The sequence below is a fragment of the Thecamonas trahens genome (assembly GCF_000142905.1).
Source record: "Thecamonas trahens ATCC 50062 unplaced genomic scaffold supercont1.15, whole genome shotgun sequence".
NCBI lineage: Eukaryota > Apusomonadida > Apusomonadidae > Thecamonas > Thecamonas trahens.
Window position 1 is genome coordinate 433,815 of NW_013657665.1, and position 16,118 is coordinate 449,932.

Below are 16,118 nucleotides of genomic sequence, written 5' to 3' on the forward strand. Positions count from 1 at the left end.
GTTCATGCGCGCGCGCGCGCGCGCGCGCGGCGGGGCGGAGGGGGGGGGGGAGGGCGCGCAGCGTGGCACCACCCGACTCTGCAGCGAGAAGGAGAGGGAGGTATGTCCGAGGCCTCACTAGGAAGCGGGTATGCTGGAGACTACAGCGACATGACCGACTTGCTCGCCCCGTTCTCCCTCGACGGCGGCAGCAGAGCGCGCGATCACTCGGCGAGCTCGAGGGGGAGCAGGCAGCTGTCACGCGGGTCGTCGGACGGAAGCGCCGCGAGTGCTGCGAGTGCTACAAGTGAAGGCGGGCACAAGCTTGGCTCCAAGCGTACAGTGCGCGACGGACGTAAGCGGGCTGGTCTTACCCGCTCGCGGTCGGTCGCCGTGCCTGAGCGAAAGTCAGTGGTGGCTGGGCGTGGGCGCGGGCGCGGGCGCGGACGTGGCTCGCGGCGTGGTGGGCGCGGTGGCGCAGCTCGTCGGCTCAAATCGGTGGGCCTGGGCGAGCGGGCGGCGTCAACTCCTATCGTTGACTCTCTTGTAGCATCCGAGCTGGAGCAGCCGTCATCGCCGCGGGCGCTGGCAAAGTCGAAGCACCGGAGCTCTACATACAAGCGACAGATGTCCAAAGAGTACGAAGACGAGATCAGCCGCGCCATTGCCAAGGCTGGCGCCAGCAGCACCAACCACGATGGCCACATTGACCCATCGGCGGTTGTAGTAGACACGCTTCGTCGCGACAAAGCCATCCTCTCGCGACAGCTCAAGGGCGCGCGTCAAGAGGCAGCGGCCGCAGCAGCCGCGGCTGCTGCGGCCGCCGACGAGGACCAGGCGACCATTGCCCGACTGCAACGCGAAGTTCATGACCTGCAGTCGTCACTTCTCACTATGCGGACTACCATCTACGCCCGGTCGCACTACTACCGCCAACTCTGCACCACCGACGAGGAGCGGGCCGAGCTGGTGACGATGGAGTCCAACTCGCTGGCCGAGATCGAAGCGTGGAAAAGCGCGCTGGAAGCGCAGTACGCGTCGGACCGCAATTCGGCGGCCCACCGAGTGGCCAAGCTCAAGGCGGGCCTTGCTGCTGCACTTTCAGACAAGAAGGAGCTGGTGGCACAGCTGGAGGATGCGCGGGCCGAGCTGGCCAAGCGCGAAGACTCGCACCTGTTCCTGGAGCTCAAGGCCCACAAGGATACCAAGCGCAAGCTCTGCATCACCATTGAGATGCTCCGCGAGAAGCTGACTCACATTAGGACGACGTCGCCGGCTCCGACTCGAGAGCTCAACGCAGCGCACAAGCGCATTGCCGAGCTGCAGGCCATCCTCAAGGACAAATCGCGCGAGTCGTTCTCGCTTTCGCAAGAGTTCACCAAGCGCTCCGTCTCGCGCGAGGCCTCCATCCGCGCCGATGTCGAGCTCAAGCTCAAACCGCAGCTTGAGGCTATTGAGGCGCGACACGCTGCGCAGGTGGCAGACCTCCGCGAACAACTCGCCGACGCGGCCAAGGCCCAAAACGCGTCCCGCGACGAGCTCGCTGCGCTTGAGGCCTCACTCGAGCGGTCCAAGGCTGCACTTGCAGACAAGTCGAACGCCCTCGCCGACATGGAGGCCGCGGCGGCGGCTGCTGCTGCGGCCGCCGCCGCCGACAAGGCCACCATTGCCCAGCTACAGGCAGACAAGGACGAGCTGGCATTCCTGCTCAAGGAGTCGGCGGAAGCCACGCGGGCAGAGGCTTCGGGCCACGTCCAGGCCAGTGAGCGTGCTCAATCTGCGGCAGCCCGCTTGGCCGAGCTCGAGGCTGAGCTCGCGGCAGCACGGGCTGACCGCGACAAGATTCGAGCTGCAGCCGAGACGCTGCAGGCCAACAACGACACGCTCGGCACGTATTGCAAGCAGCTACTGGCTGAAGCTCAGGCAGCGCGCGACGCGGAAGCTCTGGCGAAGCGCGAGGCGGCGGCGGCGGGCGCGGCGGCGGCGGGCACGCTCTTGACGCCAACGTCGACACCGGCAGGCACGCCGGCCAAGTCGCCCGTGGTCGCTGCGCTCGCTGCTGAGGGCCGCCGCCGCTCGCGGTCTGGCTCACTGTCTGACTCGGACGCGACCGCGCTTCGGATGGCACGGCTGCAGGGCAAGGTGTCGGCGATGCAGACTTCGCTTGCTGCGGCAAGTGTTGCACGCGAGGCCGCCGCCCGCTATGATACGCTCTTTGTTGAGGTCTCGCGCGACCTCCGCGCTGCATCGTCGGCGCTGCATAGTGCCGATCCTCACGCAGCGCGCACTGCGCTCGATGCCGCCACCAAGTCGATGAGCGACTTTACTGCCGAGACCCAGCTGCCGCCATCACCAGACAAGGTTGTGGCGCGCGCACAAACTCGAGTGGACAACGAGCAGGCCCGACTCATCGACGCGCTCGCACAGTTGAAGCTGCTTGCAGTCTCGTCGCGCTCATCTTCGCGCGCATCATCGCCTGTTCCGTCAGCCGACATCGAACACGGCGAGAGTGGCACCGAGTCGCTGGCCATGCCAACGTCTGAGTTGGAAAGACTGCGGAGCGAACTGGACGCCGCTCGGGCAGGCAACGCTCGCCTGGAGGCGCAGGTCGAGGTGCTCTCGGCTAACATGGACCTTGCACACTTTGCCGACGCCCACGCTTCGGCCGAGGCGGCGGCCGCCTCGGCAAAGGGCATCATGACCAGCGCTGGCGCCGACGATGAAGCCTTGCTTCGCGTCCGCGCCCTTCAGGCGCAGGTCAAACGCCTCGAGTCTGTCGTCTCCATTGCAGCTGCACTCGTGGGTCATGAGGTTCTTGGCTCAGCAGCCGACGCTAGCGAGGTCAAGGATACTGGCGGCTATAATGCTAGCTCTGCTTCAGGCTCGGACTCGTCATCGGACGACGGCAGTCGCGACACTCCACTAGACGCGCTGGCGGAGCGATTGGGGCCGCAGCTAGAGCGCCTGGCCGAGGCCGCGTATCAGGCGTTCGAGTCCGAAGCAGTGGCTCAGCTGGAGACCGCGCTGGAAGCACGCCAGCGCGAGTTGCACACGCTACTTGTGGAGCGCGGCGAGCTCGAGCTTGCAGAGGCTACCTCGGCGCGCGACGTGGCCGAAGTCGCGCTCATCCACGCCTCTGCCCACAACGCAAGCTTGCAGGGGCAAGTCGAGGGCCTGTACGCTACGTTTGGATTTATGGAGCTCCTCAACTTGTCGTCCCGGGTTGAGGCCGCGCGTGCGCTGGGCGTCGATGCGCTGATGAGTCGACTGGAGAGCGGCGAGACGTCTGCGGCACAGAGCGAGCTTGCCAAAGAGCTGTCGGAGCTCAAGAGTGGGGTGAAGCTGGCAACGTACGTGGCGCAGCAGCAAGATGCAGTGCACGCGGCCCAGGCGAAACTTGTCGCCGTGGTGTCCAAGCTTGAGGCTGAAAGTCCAGATGTTCTCTCTGATGAGCTCCGTTTGGAGCTTGCTGAAGCGCTGGACGTGCCTGCGCCACCAGCTGCCCTGCCTTCTGTGGCGGCTATGGCGAAGCGAGCAGCGCCCATGCTGGATGCCGAAGTGGACGAGTTGAATGCGCTGCGTGAGTCTTCGGGGCGGGTTCGGGCTGGGGTCGAGCAGCTGGTTGACCACCTTGAAGCTGAGCTCCTGGGCCCGCAAGCGCGTGGTGCGCTCGACGAGCTTGTGGTGCTAACCGGCCTCTCACCGCTTGAAGGCCGCTCGTTGGCGGGCAGGCGGCTGACACGGGAGCGGTCTGCGTCATTTACCACCGAGGATCCTCACCTGGAGATTGCGGTGCTACGTCGTCAGCTGGCGTCGACCAAGGCACAGCTCGAGGGTGCACGGAGCATGGTCTCGCTGGGACGGTTTGCCGCCATTGAGCTCGACAAGATGGAGCACCGGGCACCGATTTCTGTGTCTGAGCTGGCCAAGCTGCAGTCAGAGCATGTGGCAATCAAGGAGCGCAACGCGGCGCTATTGAAGGCGCGCAAAACCCTCGAATCGAAGACGTCTGTGCTTGCAGAGAAGCTGCAGGTGACACAAGAGATGCTTGCCGGATACCTGGGCACCGACGGCGCGTCAGGAGCCCGACAAGTCGAGGCCCGGCTCGACGAGCTGGCAGCGGAAAAGGTGGAGTTGGCGGGCCAGCTGGACGCGGCGACCAAGTCGCTCGAGGCGATGACGCTCAAGGCCGCTGAGGCCCAGATGGCGTTGGAGCAGGCTCAATCGAGCGAGGCAGTCGTGTCGGCGACGACTGTCAGCAGCGGCCAGAGCGCCGAGCTCAGATCGCAAGTGGCAAGCCTTGAGGCTCAGGCCGAGACCGACGAGGCGGAGCGGCGGCGTCTGGCGAATCGGGTCGAGTCACTGTCATCGAGGCATGCGCAGATGGAGTCCATCCTGAAGGCATACCTAGAGAACGAGTCTCAGGGCTCGCAGGCACTCGCCAATGAGTTTGACCGCATCCTGCAGGAAAAGTCCGATGTGGAGGCGGCGCTGGCGCAGCAACGGGCCGAGTCGTCCGCAGCACTGGCAGAAATGACAGAGCAGCTCGAGGTGCTCCGTCAGGCACAGGGCAACGTGCTTGATCGGGGCAGCCATCGCCGGGCGGTGTCGATGGGCGGCAGCGCTTCTGCGCACTCGTCCATCCAAGCACTGCATGAGCAGCTTGCGTCAGAGCGGGCGTCGGCGAGTGCAACCGAGGCCGAGCTCCGCGACACGATTGACGAGCTCAACAGACGCCTGGGTGCAGCGAATGCGATGTTGGGACAGTTTGTCGAGAGCGACTCGGCGTCCAAAACGGAGCTGAAGGGACACATTCAGGCTGTGGCAATGGAGAAGGAGGCGATGGAGGAGAAGATCCACGCTGCAGAGCAGGCGGTGTCGGTGGCCGAGCACGAGAGCCAGGTGGCTCAGCTGGAGATTGTCCGGCTGACCAACGAGAATCTGGTGCTCTCTTCAAAGATCAAGTCGCTGCAGTTCCAGGTAGAGCAGGCCGAGACATCGTCGCCGCGCAAGCAGGAGGCGCTTCTCCGACGGCAGCTATCGACGTCGCTGGCGCGGCTTGACGCGGCTGACGGCAACGAGTCTGCGGCAGATTTGTCGGCAAGTGCGTTCGATCTGGATTTGGGTGACGAGACGCTGCGTCCACGGGTTCGCGCGATAGCCGATAAGCACGATCTGTTGCGTGAGCTGCTTGGCACGTATGTGGCCGACGAAGAGCAGGGCGGTGGTAAGCTCCTGGACCAGCTTGACGCGCTTGTGGAAGAGCGCGCGGAGCTGGAAATGCAACTTGTGAAGGCGAATGCTGTGAAGGACGCACTGCTGACGTCGCAGGACCAGCTGCGTGCGCAGCTCGCTCAGGCTAAGCGGCGATCAGGCTCTGCGCTAGGCTCGCCAGCGGACTATGAGTCGGACATGGCGAGCGTGTTCTCCGGACCCGGCTCGGCAACGGGCTCGCTTCCGGCGGACAACTCGGGCTCTCTGCTTGCGCAGCTGCGCGAGCGTAACACCGAGCTGGAAGCCGCCAACGAGGCACTTGGCGATCAGCTGGACATGTGGGACGCGCGGTTCAATGCGCTCATGAGCAAGTATGCAGTCATGCAGTCGACGCTCTCCGAGTACTTGCGAGACGAGCAGTCGGGCTCGCGAAACCTCGCCGTCGAACTAGGTGAGTTGCTCGATCAGCGCAATGCAGCAGAGCTCCGCATTCACGAGCTTACCAAAGAGCTCGATGCTGCACGAGCAGATGCTCAGATGCTCAAGTCGACCGGGAGCGTGGGGCTACAGTCGGGTGGTGTGCACAACAGCCGGAGTCGGCGTGGCGATGCTGAGGCGGCGCAAACGCGCGACCAGATGGCGTCGTTGCAGTCGTCGCTGGCAGCGGCGAACACGCGCGCGGCCGAGTTGGCGGCGCAACTTGAGGCGGTCGATGCCGCTCTGGGGCGCGCATCGTCAACAGTGGACGCCGAAGGCGACTGCGGGCGGGCCGAGATTGTGGATGCACTTGTTGCCAAGGTCGGTGAGACCGAAGGTCAGCTCCGTGAGTCGCGACGACAGCTGATCGACGCCAATCTGCGGCGGCGGGCCAAGGCCGAGAGCGCCAGCAGTGCTATGAGTAGAGACGACGACGGATCTGACGGGCCGCGGGTGCACGCTCTCGAACGACGGGTCCAGGTGCTCACTGAGAAGTTGACAACGGTCCACGGCATGCTGGCAGGGTACATGGACGGCGAGGACGAGGCAAGCAAGCTGGAGCGTATCGACACTGTGGTGGACGAGCTGGCTGAGAAAAAGGCGTCTGCCGAGGCGCAGCTGCGCGAGACCGAGGCGGCGCTGCGAACTGAGTCAGAGGCTCTGTCGGAAGCGCGCCGCGAGCTGGAGCGTGCGCTGGCCAGTGGAGGAGGGAATGGCGAGGAAAGCCCAGATATGGAGGCGCTGCGAAAGGCTAAGGAAGATGTAGAGCGGAAGCTGGAGGCTCAGCTGCGGGTGGTGGACTCGCTGCGGTTCTCGGTGCGGGAGTACGAGCGCGACTATGAAGTTGCCGACTCTGAGCGGGCGTTGTACTCGTCGGAGCACGAATACGTGCTGAAGGCTCTCAATGCTGAGCGCAAGTTGCATGATTTGGTGCCACTGCGTGATGCAAAGCAAGCGGTCGAGTCAATGCTAGCTGTCTCACGGGCCAACGAAGACATGCTGGCCAAGGCGCAGCGCAAGGTGGCGCGGGCCGAGGAGCGATACGAGGAGCTGGAGTTGGAGTCGCAAGAGGCGATGGACGCGCTGGAAGAGCGCATGTCGCTACTCTCGGCCAAGCATGAAAAGCTTCACGGAATGCTGTCGGCGGTGATGACCAACTCGCAGATGGAGGACTCTGACCGGAACGCGTTGGACGTGGTGGTGTCTCGACTCGACGAGATGGTGGACGAAAACGCCAAGCTGGTGACCCAGCGCGATGTGCTTGCGAACCAGGTGACCGAGCTGGAAAATGCTGTCGAGCGTAGCAAGGTCGATGCTCCTCCAGGTGGCGCGAGCGATGCCGAGATCGAGGCACTCGAGGCCGAGCACGAGGCCGAGATGGAGGCTCTCAACGGTCGTGTCGTACGACTGGCAGACAAGCTGCAGTACGTAGAGACGATGCTGACCCGTGCGCTCGAGACCGAGGGCGAGGGGACCGCTGACGCCGTCTATGCTGCGCTTGACGAGGTCCTTGCTGCCAAGCGCGCTCTGGAGCTGGAGAATACGCGGTTAGCGGCGGAGGTGGAGGCTGCTCGCGAGGCTGCAGACGATGTGGAGACGGAGGCGAGTACGGATGCTGAGGCAGAAGCCAGGTTTGAGGTTCTCAACAAGCGGGTGGCCAAGCTTTCGGACCGGCTGGTGTACGTCCAGGACATGCTGCGGGCTGCGCTAGAGGCCGAGGATGCCAGTGCAGTGGATGCCGTGTACGCGCGGCTTGATGAGCTGGCCAACGAGAACGCCGAGCTGAAGGCCAGGGCGCAGGACTCGACTGGAGACGAGGTTGGGGCGGATGCGGCGGCAGCAGCAGAGGCAGAAGCCAAGCTCGAGGTTCTCAACAAGCGGGTGACCAAGCTTTCGGACCGGCTGGTGTACGTCCAGGACATGCTGCGGGCTGCGCTGGAGGCCGAGGATGCCAGTGCAGTGGATGCCGTGTACGCGCGGCTTGATGAGCTGGCCAACGAGAACGCCGAGCTGAAGGCCAAGGCGCAGGACTCGACTGGAGACGAGGTTGGGGCGGATGCGGCGGCAGCAGCAGAGGCAGAAGCCAAGCTCGAGGTTCTCAACAAGCGGGTGACCAAGCTTTCGGACCGGCTGGTGTACGTCCAGGACATGCTGCGGGCTGCGCTGGAGGCCGAGGATGCCAGTGCAGTGGATGCCGTGTACGCGCGGCTTGATGAGCTGGCCAACGAGAACGCCGAGTTGTCAGAGCAACTACAGACAGTGACGAGAGAAAGTGAGATGGAAGTCGGAAGCAACAAGAGCGGTGCGACAGTCGAAGCCGACGTCGATGCCGAGACGATCAAGGCTAATGTGCGCCAGGCGTTGGAAGTGACAGACGAGGCCGAAAGAGCCGAGGCTGTGATGTCAGCTGTGGAAGAGCTTTCGTCGGCCAAGGACGCAGCCGAGGCCGAGTCTCTGACGCTGCGGCGCAAGATGGTCCTGCTTGGTGCCAATGAGGAAGATGTGGGCACAAAGCCAGTCGGAACGCTGTACGAGCAGCTGCGGGCGAGCGAGGCTGCACGGCGTGAGCTCGAAGTGAGAGTGTCCCAGCTGGAATCTGGCGATGTCGGACCGCTTGCACATGATGTGATGTGCAAGACGGCGACAAGCGAGTCAAGCGGCGAGTCCCTGGAGGCACTGAAGCACAAACTTGCAGGTATGCAGGAAACGCTGTCGCGGTACATCCACGAGTCATCGCGCGACCGGGACGCGGACGCGGTGACCGCGACGATTGAGGAGCTCATTGCGCGGCGGATCGAGCTGGCTCGCGAGAACAATGCGCTTCGGCGCGCTGCAGAGCTGAGCCCCGAAGCACTCGCCGCGCTGACATCTCCTGGGCCATGGATCCGTAGGGTGTGGCGGCTGGCACGACAGGCCGCCACGCCGCGTGCACCGGCTTCTGCGCTCGCGGCGATGCGGTCGGTGGTACGCGATGCGCGCGAACAATCAGCCCGTTTGGAAGAGTCACTCGAGCAGGCTGTGCGCCGGCACGGAGAAAGTGAGGAGGCTTTGGAGCAAGCGACGATGGAACTTGCGCATGTTCGCGGTGAGCTTCTGTCTTCTGTTGCGAATGTGGAGAAGATGACTGCTGCTGCCGAGGCCGCCAGGCTTGCAGAGTCCAAGGCTGTCGAAGCCGCTGGGGTGCGCACGAGGGAAGTCGAAGCTGCCAAGGCCGAGGTCGAGGCTGCTGCCGAGGCCGCCAGGATTGAGGTAGAGGCTGCCGAGGTGCGCGTGCAGGAGGCTATTGCAGCGAAGGAGGATGCCGAGGCACGGGCCGAGGCGGCCGAGACAGCCAAGGTTGAAGCTGCTGATGCTGCCCAGGTGCGCGTGCAGGAGGCTGTGGTGGCAAGGACGGATGCCGAGGCGCGGGCCAAGGCTGCTGTCGAGACCGCCAGGATTGAGGTTGAGGCTGCCCAGTTGCGCGTGCAGGAGGCTGTCGCAGCAAAGGAGGATGCTGAGGCGCGAGCCGAGGCGGCCGAGGCAGCCAAGGGTGAAGCCGAATCGGCGGCCGAAGCGGCCAAGGCCGATGCTCAAGCTGCCGACGCGCGAGCCAGGGAGGCTCAAGCTATGGTCGAGTCCGCGGTGGCTGCCAAGTCCAAAGCAACAGAGCTTGTTGGCGAGCAGCAGCGAGCTGCGGCGCAGGCCGATGCAGATGTTGCTGCTGCCAAAGCACAGGCTGCGGCTGCCCAGAACGCAGCTTCTGAGGCCGAGGCTGCGGCTGCAACTGCCAAGGCCGAGACCGAGGCTGCCAAGAGTGAGGCCGAGGCTGCCAAGGCCGAGGCCGAGGCTGCCAAGGCCGAGGCCGAGGCTGCCAAGAGTGAGGCCGAGGCTGCCAAGAGTGAGGCCGAGGCTGCCAAGAGTGAGGCTGAGGCTGCTCGCGCCAAGACGGACAAGGCCGAAGACGAGGCTGTGGCTGCCAAGGCCGACGCCGAGGCTGCTGTCGCCAGGCTAGCCGAGGCCGAAGACGAGGCTGCGGCTGCCAAGGCCGAAGCCGAGGCTGCTGTCGCCAGGCTAGCCGAGGCCGAAGACGAGGCTGCGGCTGCCAAGGCCGAAGCCGAGGCTGCTGTCGCCAGGCTAGCCGAGGCCGAAGACGAGGCTGCGGCTGCCAAGGCCGAGGCCGAGACTGCTGTCGCCAGGGTAGCCAAGGCCGAAGACGAGGCTGCGGCTGCCAAGGCCGAGGCCGAGACTGCCCACGCCAAGACGGGCGAGGCCGAGACTGCCGCGGCGGCAGCACGTGCTGAAGCTCGACAGAGCATTGCTGACGCCAAGTCAAAGCACAAGGCGTACGCCAAGTCGTTGCAGCGCCAGATCCTGGAGCTCAACAACGAGGTTTCGTCGCTGCAGGAGCAGCTGGAGCTGGCTCGCGGTGCGGTGGTGGGGTGGGAACGTGCGCAGCGATCGGCCATGTCGGACGCGCTGTCAGCAGACGCGACTGCGGCCAATCACGAGCTGGAGCAGGCCAAGGCGCGGGTGGCTGTAGTCGAGGCGCGGAACCACGCGCTGGAGGCCCGACTGCATGAGGTCGAGCGCGAGAACACAGTGCTCACCCATTCGATGTCTGTGGGTGGTACCGGCGGTGGTGGCGGTGCTGGGAACACGTCTGGCATCTCCGTCTCACACTTTTTCAACGAGTCGTCCATCTCCATCCTCGACGCCGGCCGACTTGAGCGCGAGATGGCAGACTTGAAGCAAGCCAAGCTCGAGGCTCAAGTTGTCGCTAACGACCTGCGCCGGGAAGTTGCGGAGCTCACCGAGAAGCTCGCCAACACCTCGACTGACGCAGAGCTGGCCGTCAGAGTTGAGCAGCTGGAGGCCTCGCTCGCGGGAGCCGACGCCGATGTCGCCGCTGCCCGCAACGAACTCCGCAGCGAGTCTGAAGTCGCGCAGCGCCGTATCGCTCACCTTGAAGAGGCACTCGCCCGGCTCAAGCTCTCGCTGGCCGACGCAGACTCCAAGTTCCTCGCCAAGGAGTCAGAGGCAGTTATGCTGGCCGAGGCCAAGGGCCAGGCCGAACTCTCTGCCAGCAGCGCGCTTAGCAAGCTCGAGACCGAGGCTCACGATCGGCGCGCTGCCCTCGCTCGCGTAGCGGCTCTGGAGGGCGAGCTGGAGGCAACCCAGGCCGCACTCGTCGAGGCCCAGGACGAGCTGTCGCGCATTTACGAGGACATGGTGCCCAAGGCCGCGTACTCGGAAAAGGTGGCTCAGGTTCGCATCCTCTCCGATGAGCGTGCCGTTCTCCGTGGCGAAGTCGAGGAGATGCGCATCGCCAAGAGCGATCTCGAGTACGAGGTCTCTGTTCTCCAGACCAAGTACGCCCACCTCGCCACCCTCCGTTCTCCCAAGCCGCTGGCGCACCCATCCGGGGATCCCGCATCGGTCCGCGGCGCCGACGCCTCACCGCGCCTCACTCGTTCATCGTACCTCACCGAAGCTCTGGCCATGGACGAGGCCTCACTTCGGTCATCACACACTGTCCGCGAGTCACTCAGCACCAGCGAGGACTCCTCTCTTGCCCACTCCATCTCCTCGCGTCGCGCTGTCCACGACGTGCTCTCGCAGCAAGCCGCTGCTGTCCTCGCCGCCCAGCCGGCCAACGGTCAGCCCTCGCCGCTACCGCGCCGACTCGTGTATGCCTCGGACGGCTCGCTTGCCATCTCGGATTCGGAGTACTCGATCGTACCGAGCCAGTTTGCCGCTTCGCAGTCACTTCGCCATGTCGACTCGGCATCAAGCGATGTCTTGGCTGCAGACGACAATGCACACGCAGCCGAGTAACCGCTAGCCGAGTAACACAGCTTATTATCAGCCTGACAAGCACTCAACTCAACCCCACTCACCCACCACCGCAGTCACCACCACCTCCACCACCACCACTTTCACTGCCACTCCACCTAGCAAAGTCTGCTGTTCTGCATGACAACGTCTACTCTCCACAACGGAATCCGCATCGGCAGCCGTGTACGCACCGCCTCTCGCCATGCCCTCCCCCACGCCAAAGAGGGAGATCAGTCCGTTGGCCACAACTGCATTCAAACTTTTGCACTCACTCTCCCCCCCCCCCCCTCCCCCCCCCCCCCACCCACACACACCCACCCACCCAACCCCTTCCCCTTGCCGCTTCTTCTCACAGGTCGCCGTCCATGGCCTCGACACAACTCCCGTGCCCGGAATTGTGCGGTATGTGGGTGAGGTCCAATTCGCGTCCGGCATGCATGTCGGGGTCGAGCTGGCAAGCCCCATCGGGTCCTGCGACGGCTCGGTCGACGGCGTGTTCTACTTTGAGGCACGGGCCGATCACGGCGCTATCGTCCGCGCGCACCACGTCGAGCCGCTAAAGCGAGCCCGGCCGGCTTCGGCAGATGTGGCTCGAAGCAAGGTGCGTGGAGCTCGGGCGAGTCGCAAGCCGCGGCCAGGTTCGGCCCAGATGCGTGGAACCATTGCCGACGCCAACTGCCATGAGACGCAGACAGCATTGAGGGAGGCCAAGGCGCGGCTCTCGCTTGGAGACAGGGTGCGATCGCACGGCCTCGATGGAGTCATTCGCTACATTGGTGTTCCACAGTTTGCCACAGACGAGCACCCGGTGTGGATCGGGATCGAGCTCGACAAGCCGGCCGAGCTGACTGCCGGATACGCGCTCAAGCACAAAGGCTTCTTCTACTCGATCGGGCGCAACGACGGGACAGTGATGGGCGAAGAGTACTTTTGCACCGCCGAGCGGCACGCGCTGTTTGCGGCCCCAAGTGAAGTGCGCCGGCTCCTCCCTTCTGGTGAGATCCTCCCGACGCTTGAGGACGCGGCTGCAACCGCGACGGCATCCAACGAGGCCCACGTTGTCCGCTACCGCCGGCCGCCGGTCAAAGGCAAGACCAGGACTCGGCTGCGCCGTGAGCGCCTGAAGCGCAAGCTGGAAGCTGCGCAAGAGACCAAGGACAACATTGATGATGCGTTCATTCGGCTCAAGGCCAAAGAGCTGCAGGCACGTGCCATGGCAAACGACGAGAACGTCCGCCTTCCCACCGACGTCACCGACCGCTCTCTGGCGGCGCGCAAGCGAATGGAGTCGTCGCGGAGCCAGATCAAGCGGGCGGCCATGCGGGAGCGTCGGCTGATGGCGCAGCAGGCTGCAGTGCTAAAGCACCGCAAGGCATGACGACGATCACTCGCCGCGGAGAAAGGCGAGATCGTCGACCTGGCGCATGACCCACGCAGTGTATGCCTCTCGGGCTTTGTAGTACTCGGAGAGGAGCGCCTGTGCCATGTGATTGCGGAGAAAGGCTTTTCTGTCCACTGACGGCGCCGAGAGCGCGCCGGTAACAAACGCAACCAATCCTTCGAGCGAAAGCGGCGCCGGCCTCATACCCGCAGCATTCGTCGGGACCAGCGTCTCGTACGTCCCGGGCTGTAGGCCGTCGTTCCACGCACAAGCTCCGGGCGTGATCATGTCGCCGATGGCAGACTCGAGATGATTGCGGACGGCCGGCGGGACGCGCCCGGCGCGCAAAGCGCGCTCCAGCCGATCAAGGGTGGCGGCAGACGCGTCCGCCGAGCAGAACGCTGGATGCTTGACAACAGCAGCGAGGCTCGGTCGCTTGCTCGGTTCGGCGTCGAGCATCCACACCACCAAGTCACGGAGGAAGAGATCGGTAATGCCTGCGAGGTCGGGCGCAACTGGCTTGCCTGAGTTGAGCATGGCAATGAGCGCAAGGTCGTGGTCTCTGGCGTCTGGGCCAAACGGATACTGGCCACCAGAGCCGACAAATGCGAGGGCGACGCCAAGGGTAAAGACGATAGCCGACTCGCGGAGACGGAGGAGGCCTGCGCTGGCGGTGGCAGCGGCGGCGTCCAAGCCGGTGGGCAGCTCAAAGGCTGCGAGCAAGTCGGCACCCGGCTTACGGGCGAGGACCGCGAGGACCTCGGGCGCCTGGAAGCGAAAGCCGGCGTGGGAAAACTTGGGCGGCTCGGTGAGACCGAGGTTCTCGGCGGCAGACGGCAGATCGACGACCCGCAAGTAGCCGTAGTCCGAGAGGACAACTCGGCCGTCACGGAGAACTAAGAAGTTGGACGGGCGGATGTCGCCAAAGCGCACACCGGCGGTAAAGAGCGCGTGGGTGGCGTGAGCCATCGACGCCGCCACAAAGACAAGCTCGTCGGTGCCGAGCTGGGCGCCGTCGACATACGAACCGTCGGCGAGGAGCTTGCCGGTCACCAGCGACTCAACTGAGCAGAGCGCGAGCGGCATGGCGGTGATGACGCCAGTCTCGCTGGTCGTAGCTCCGGAGAGGGAGTATGCCGCGCCTTGGTGCTGGATGTGGTACGGCATGAAGAGCGCCTGCTGCGAGTGCGACAGAGTCGTCAGCGCCGCCTGTACCGACGGATCGGGGCAGATGATGCCAGAGAGGACCTCGCCAGGGATTGTGGTTTCGTTGACAACCTTGACAGCGACAACCTTGGGCTGCGGCTCGCCAGGCAGTGTGAGTAGACCATACACGGTCTTCGAGTCGATGCCGACTCCAAGCTCGGCGGCCGGGGTGTCGAGGACGTGGACCGCTACACCATTGGCAACGGCTGCGACTTGCCGGACGACAGAGGGCGTTTCAACGGGCGTCAACCTCACGCGGATCTCCATTGTGTCGGAGTACTCGCACCAGCGGTGGAATGAGGCGTTGTCCGTGAGTGGGGCGGCAGAGGTCGATGGTGGGTTGGCAGGAGCGACAAAGCCCGGTGGAGTAGCAGGCGCCGTCGCCGCGGTAGGCGGGACGGAGACAGGCGCGGCAGCGGCGGCCCAGCTCGACGGGGCCTGGGCTGGGGTGGGGGCTGGAGACAACGCTGGGCTTGGCGCGGATTCTGGGGCGGGGGCCAGTGTCGGAGTTGGGGTCGCAGTCGGGGCCGGGGCCGGGGTCGCGGTCGCGGCCGTGGCCGAGGTTGTTGCCGCCTCGTCGGCTGCAATGCATGCTCGAAGCCAGATGACCGGCCATGGCTCCTTGCTGCTGTCGTTACGGGCAGATCGAAAGAGGTCGGTGTAGTTGGACGGTGCGCAGTGCTGGTGGCGGATGGCAAGAGTGGCCTCGACCTTGGCCTTGCCGACACGGACCGACATGTGCGGGTGCGCCTCGACGAGGGCGACGACAGCGTCACGGAGCTCGCGGGTCTCGCGGGCGAAAAAGTAGCCAATGATGTCGTTTGTGGCGGCATCGTCGCGGACATAGAGAGTAAACTCGCCCTGAAAGATGTCGAGGTGAGCGGCAAAAGCCTTCTTGGGATCAACCGAGCCGGTGTGTAGGCCGCCGATGCAGACGGTACGGGCGACCGACTCTACAATAAACTCGGCGATGGTTTCTGTCGGCGACCAGTCGAGCTTGCGGCCGAGTGCGACAAGCTTTGCAATGACCAAAAAGTTGTCGGACGAGATGTCGATGGCCTCGTCAACGACGCGTTCAGCGTAGTGCCACACGCGGTGCTGCATGCCGTCGGGCAAGTTGCGGAAGGTGTCAAAATCGAGAAGAACGTCCTCGACAGCGTCGAGGTGTTCGTTGCGGGTTCGCCACACACCGAACAGCTCCTCGACGGCCTCGGATGTGGAGCGCTCGCGCGGAGCGGCATCGACGCCATTCTCGGTGGTGGCGGCGTGCGATGCCAACGTTTTCTTGGCCTTGGTCTTCGTCTTTGTCCCGGACGCAGAGTCTGCAAAGATCTTGGCGATAGAGTTGAGATGCGGGACGAGTCTAATGACGTTCCACAGCTTGCGCTCCTGAGGCGAGTGGGCCCACTTGCACTTGAGCCCGCTAGTGCAGTCTGGGCCATCGCGGGCCACAAAGTCGCACATGGCATACACCTTGTTGGCTTTCATGTACAGCGGCGGGACGACGGGGATGATACGCTTGGCGTCGATCTTCTTCCAGCCCTTCTTTCCGAGCTTGACGGCATACTGAATGGCGTCAGCGGAGAGGACACTAGCGGACGAGGACGATGCGGAAGTGGACGATGATGCGGATGACGATGTAGATGCCATTGCATGCTCGCAGCGCGATGCGTGTGTGTGACTGGAGCAGAGCTCGCAGCGGACACCAGTTGATCTTCGGACGTGCTTGCAGCGGACGACGACCTTGAGCGAGGGCTGGCTGTCCCAGCACGGCTTGCAAAAGCCAGCGAGGATGTCCAGCGGGTGTACGGAGGATGCCATAGTGCGTGCGGGTGTGGGTGGGGGGTGGGGGTGTGGGGGTGGGTGCGGGATGGGGTGGGTGGGTGGGGTGGGTGGGGTGGGAGAGTGGCGTGCGGTGTGTGTTGTGTAGTGTGTGTGGAATGAGGTGGTGGTGGTGGTGGCCGGCGTCTGGGTTTGGGTCGGCTGGTGGCTATGGCCGGTGGTGGAGTGGGTGGGTGGCGGAGGAGGGGAAGGGGGGGGGGGGGGG

General features: G+C 64.5%; 3 protein-coding genes across 3 annotated transcripts; 2 read left to right on the forward strand and 1 right to left on the reverse strand.

Moving 5' to 3' along the window:
• Nucleotides 1-102: 102 nt before the first annotated feature.
• Nucleotides 103-11,518, forward strand: AMSG_02606 (uncharacterized protein; the record flags this gene model as incomplete). Its single annotated transcript, XM_013904057.1, has 2 exons — nt 103-7,910; nt 7,962-11,518. The coding sequence occupies 2 exons, from the start codon at nt 103-105 to the stop codon at nt 11,482-11,484; spliced, it is 11,331 nt and encodes a 3,776-aa protein (XP_013759511.1). The 3' UTR covers nt 11,485-11,518.
• A 399-nt stretch (nt 11,519-11,917) lies between these two features.
• On the forward strand, nt 11,918-12,845 carry AMSG_02607 (Clip1 protein; the record flags this gene model as incomplete). Its single annotated transcript, XM_013904058.1, has 2 exons — nt 11,918-12,771; nt 12,833-12,845. 2 exons carry the CDS (start codon nt 11,918-11,920, stop codon nt 12,843-12,845), a joined length of 867 nt encoding a protein of 288 aa, XP_013759512.1.
• On the reverse strand, nt 12,796-15,807 carry AMSG_02608 (serine/threonine protein kinase). The gene has a single exon (XM_013904059.1). It carries the CDS (start codon nt 15,719-15,721, stop codon nt 12,869-12,871), a length of 2,853 nt encoding a protein of 950 aa, XP_013759513.1. The 5' UTR covers nt 15,722-15,807; the 3' UTR covers nt 12,796-12,868.
• Between the last annotated feature and the right edge of the window lie 311 nt (nt 15,808-16,118).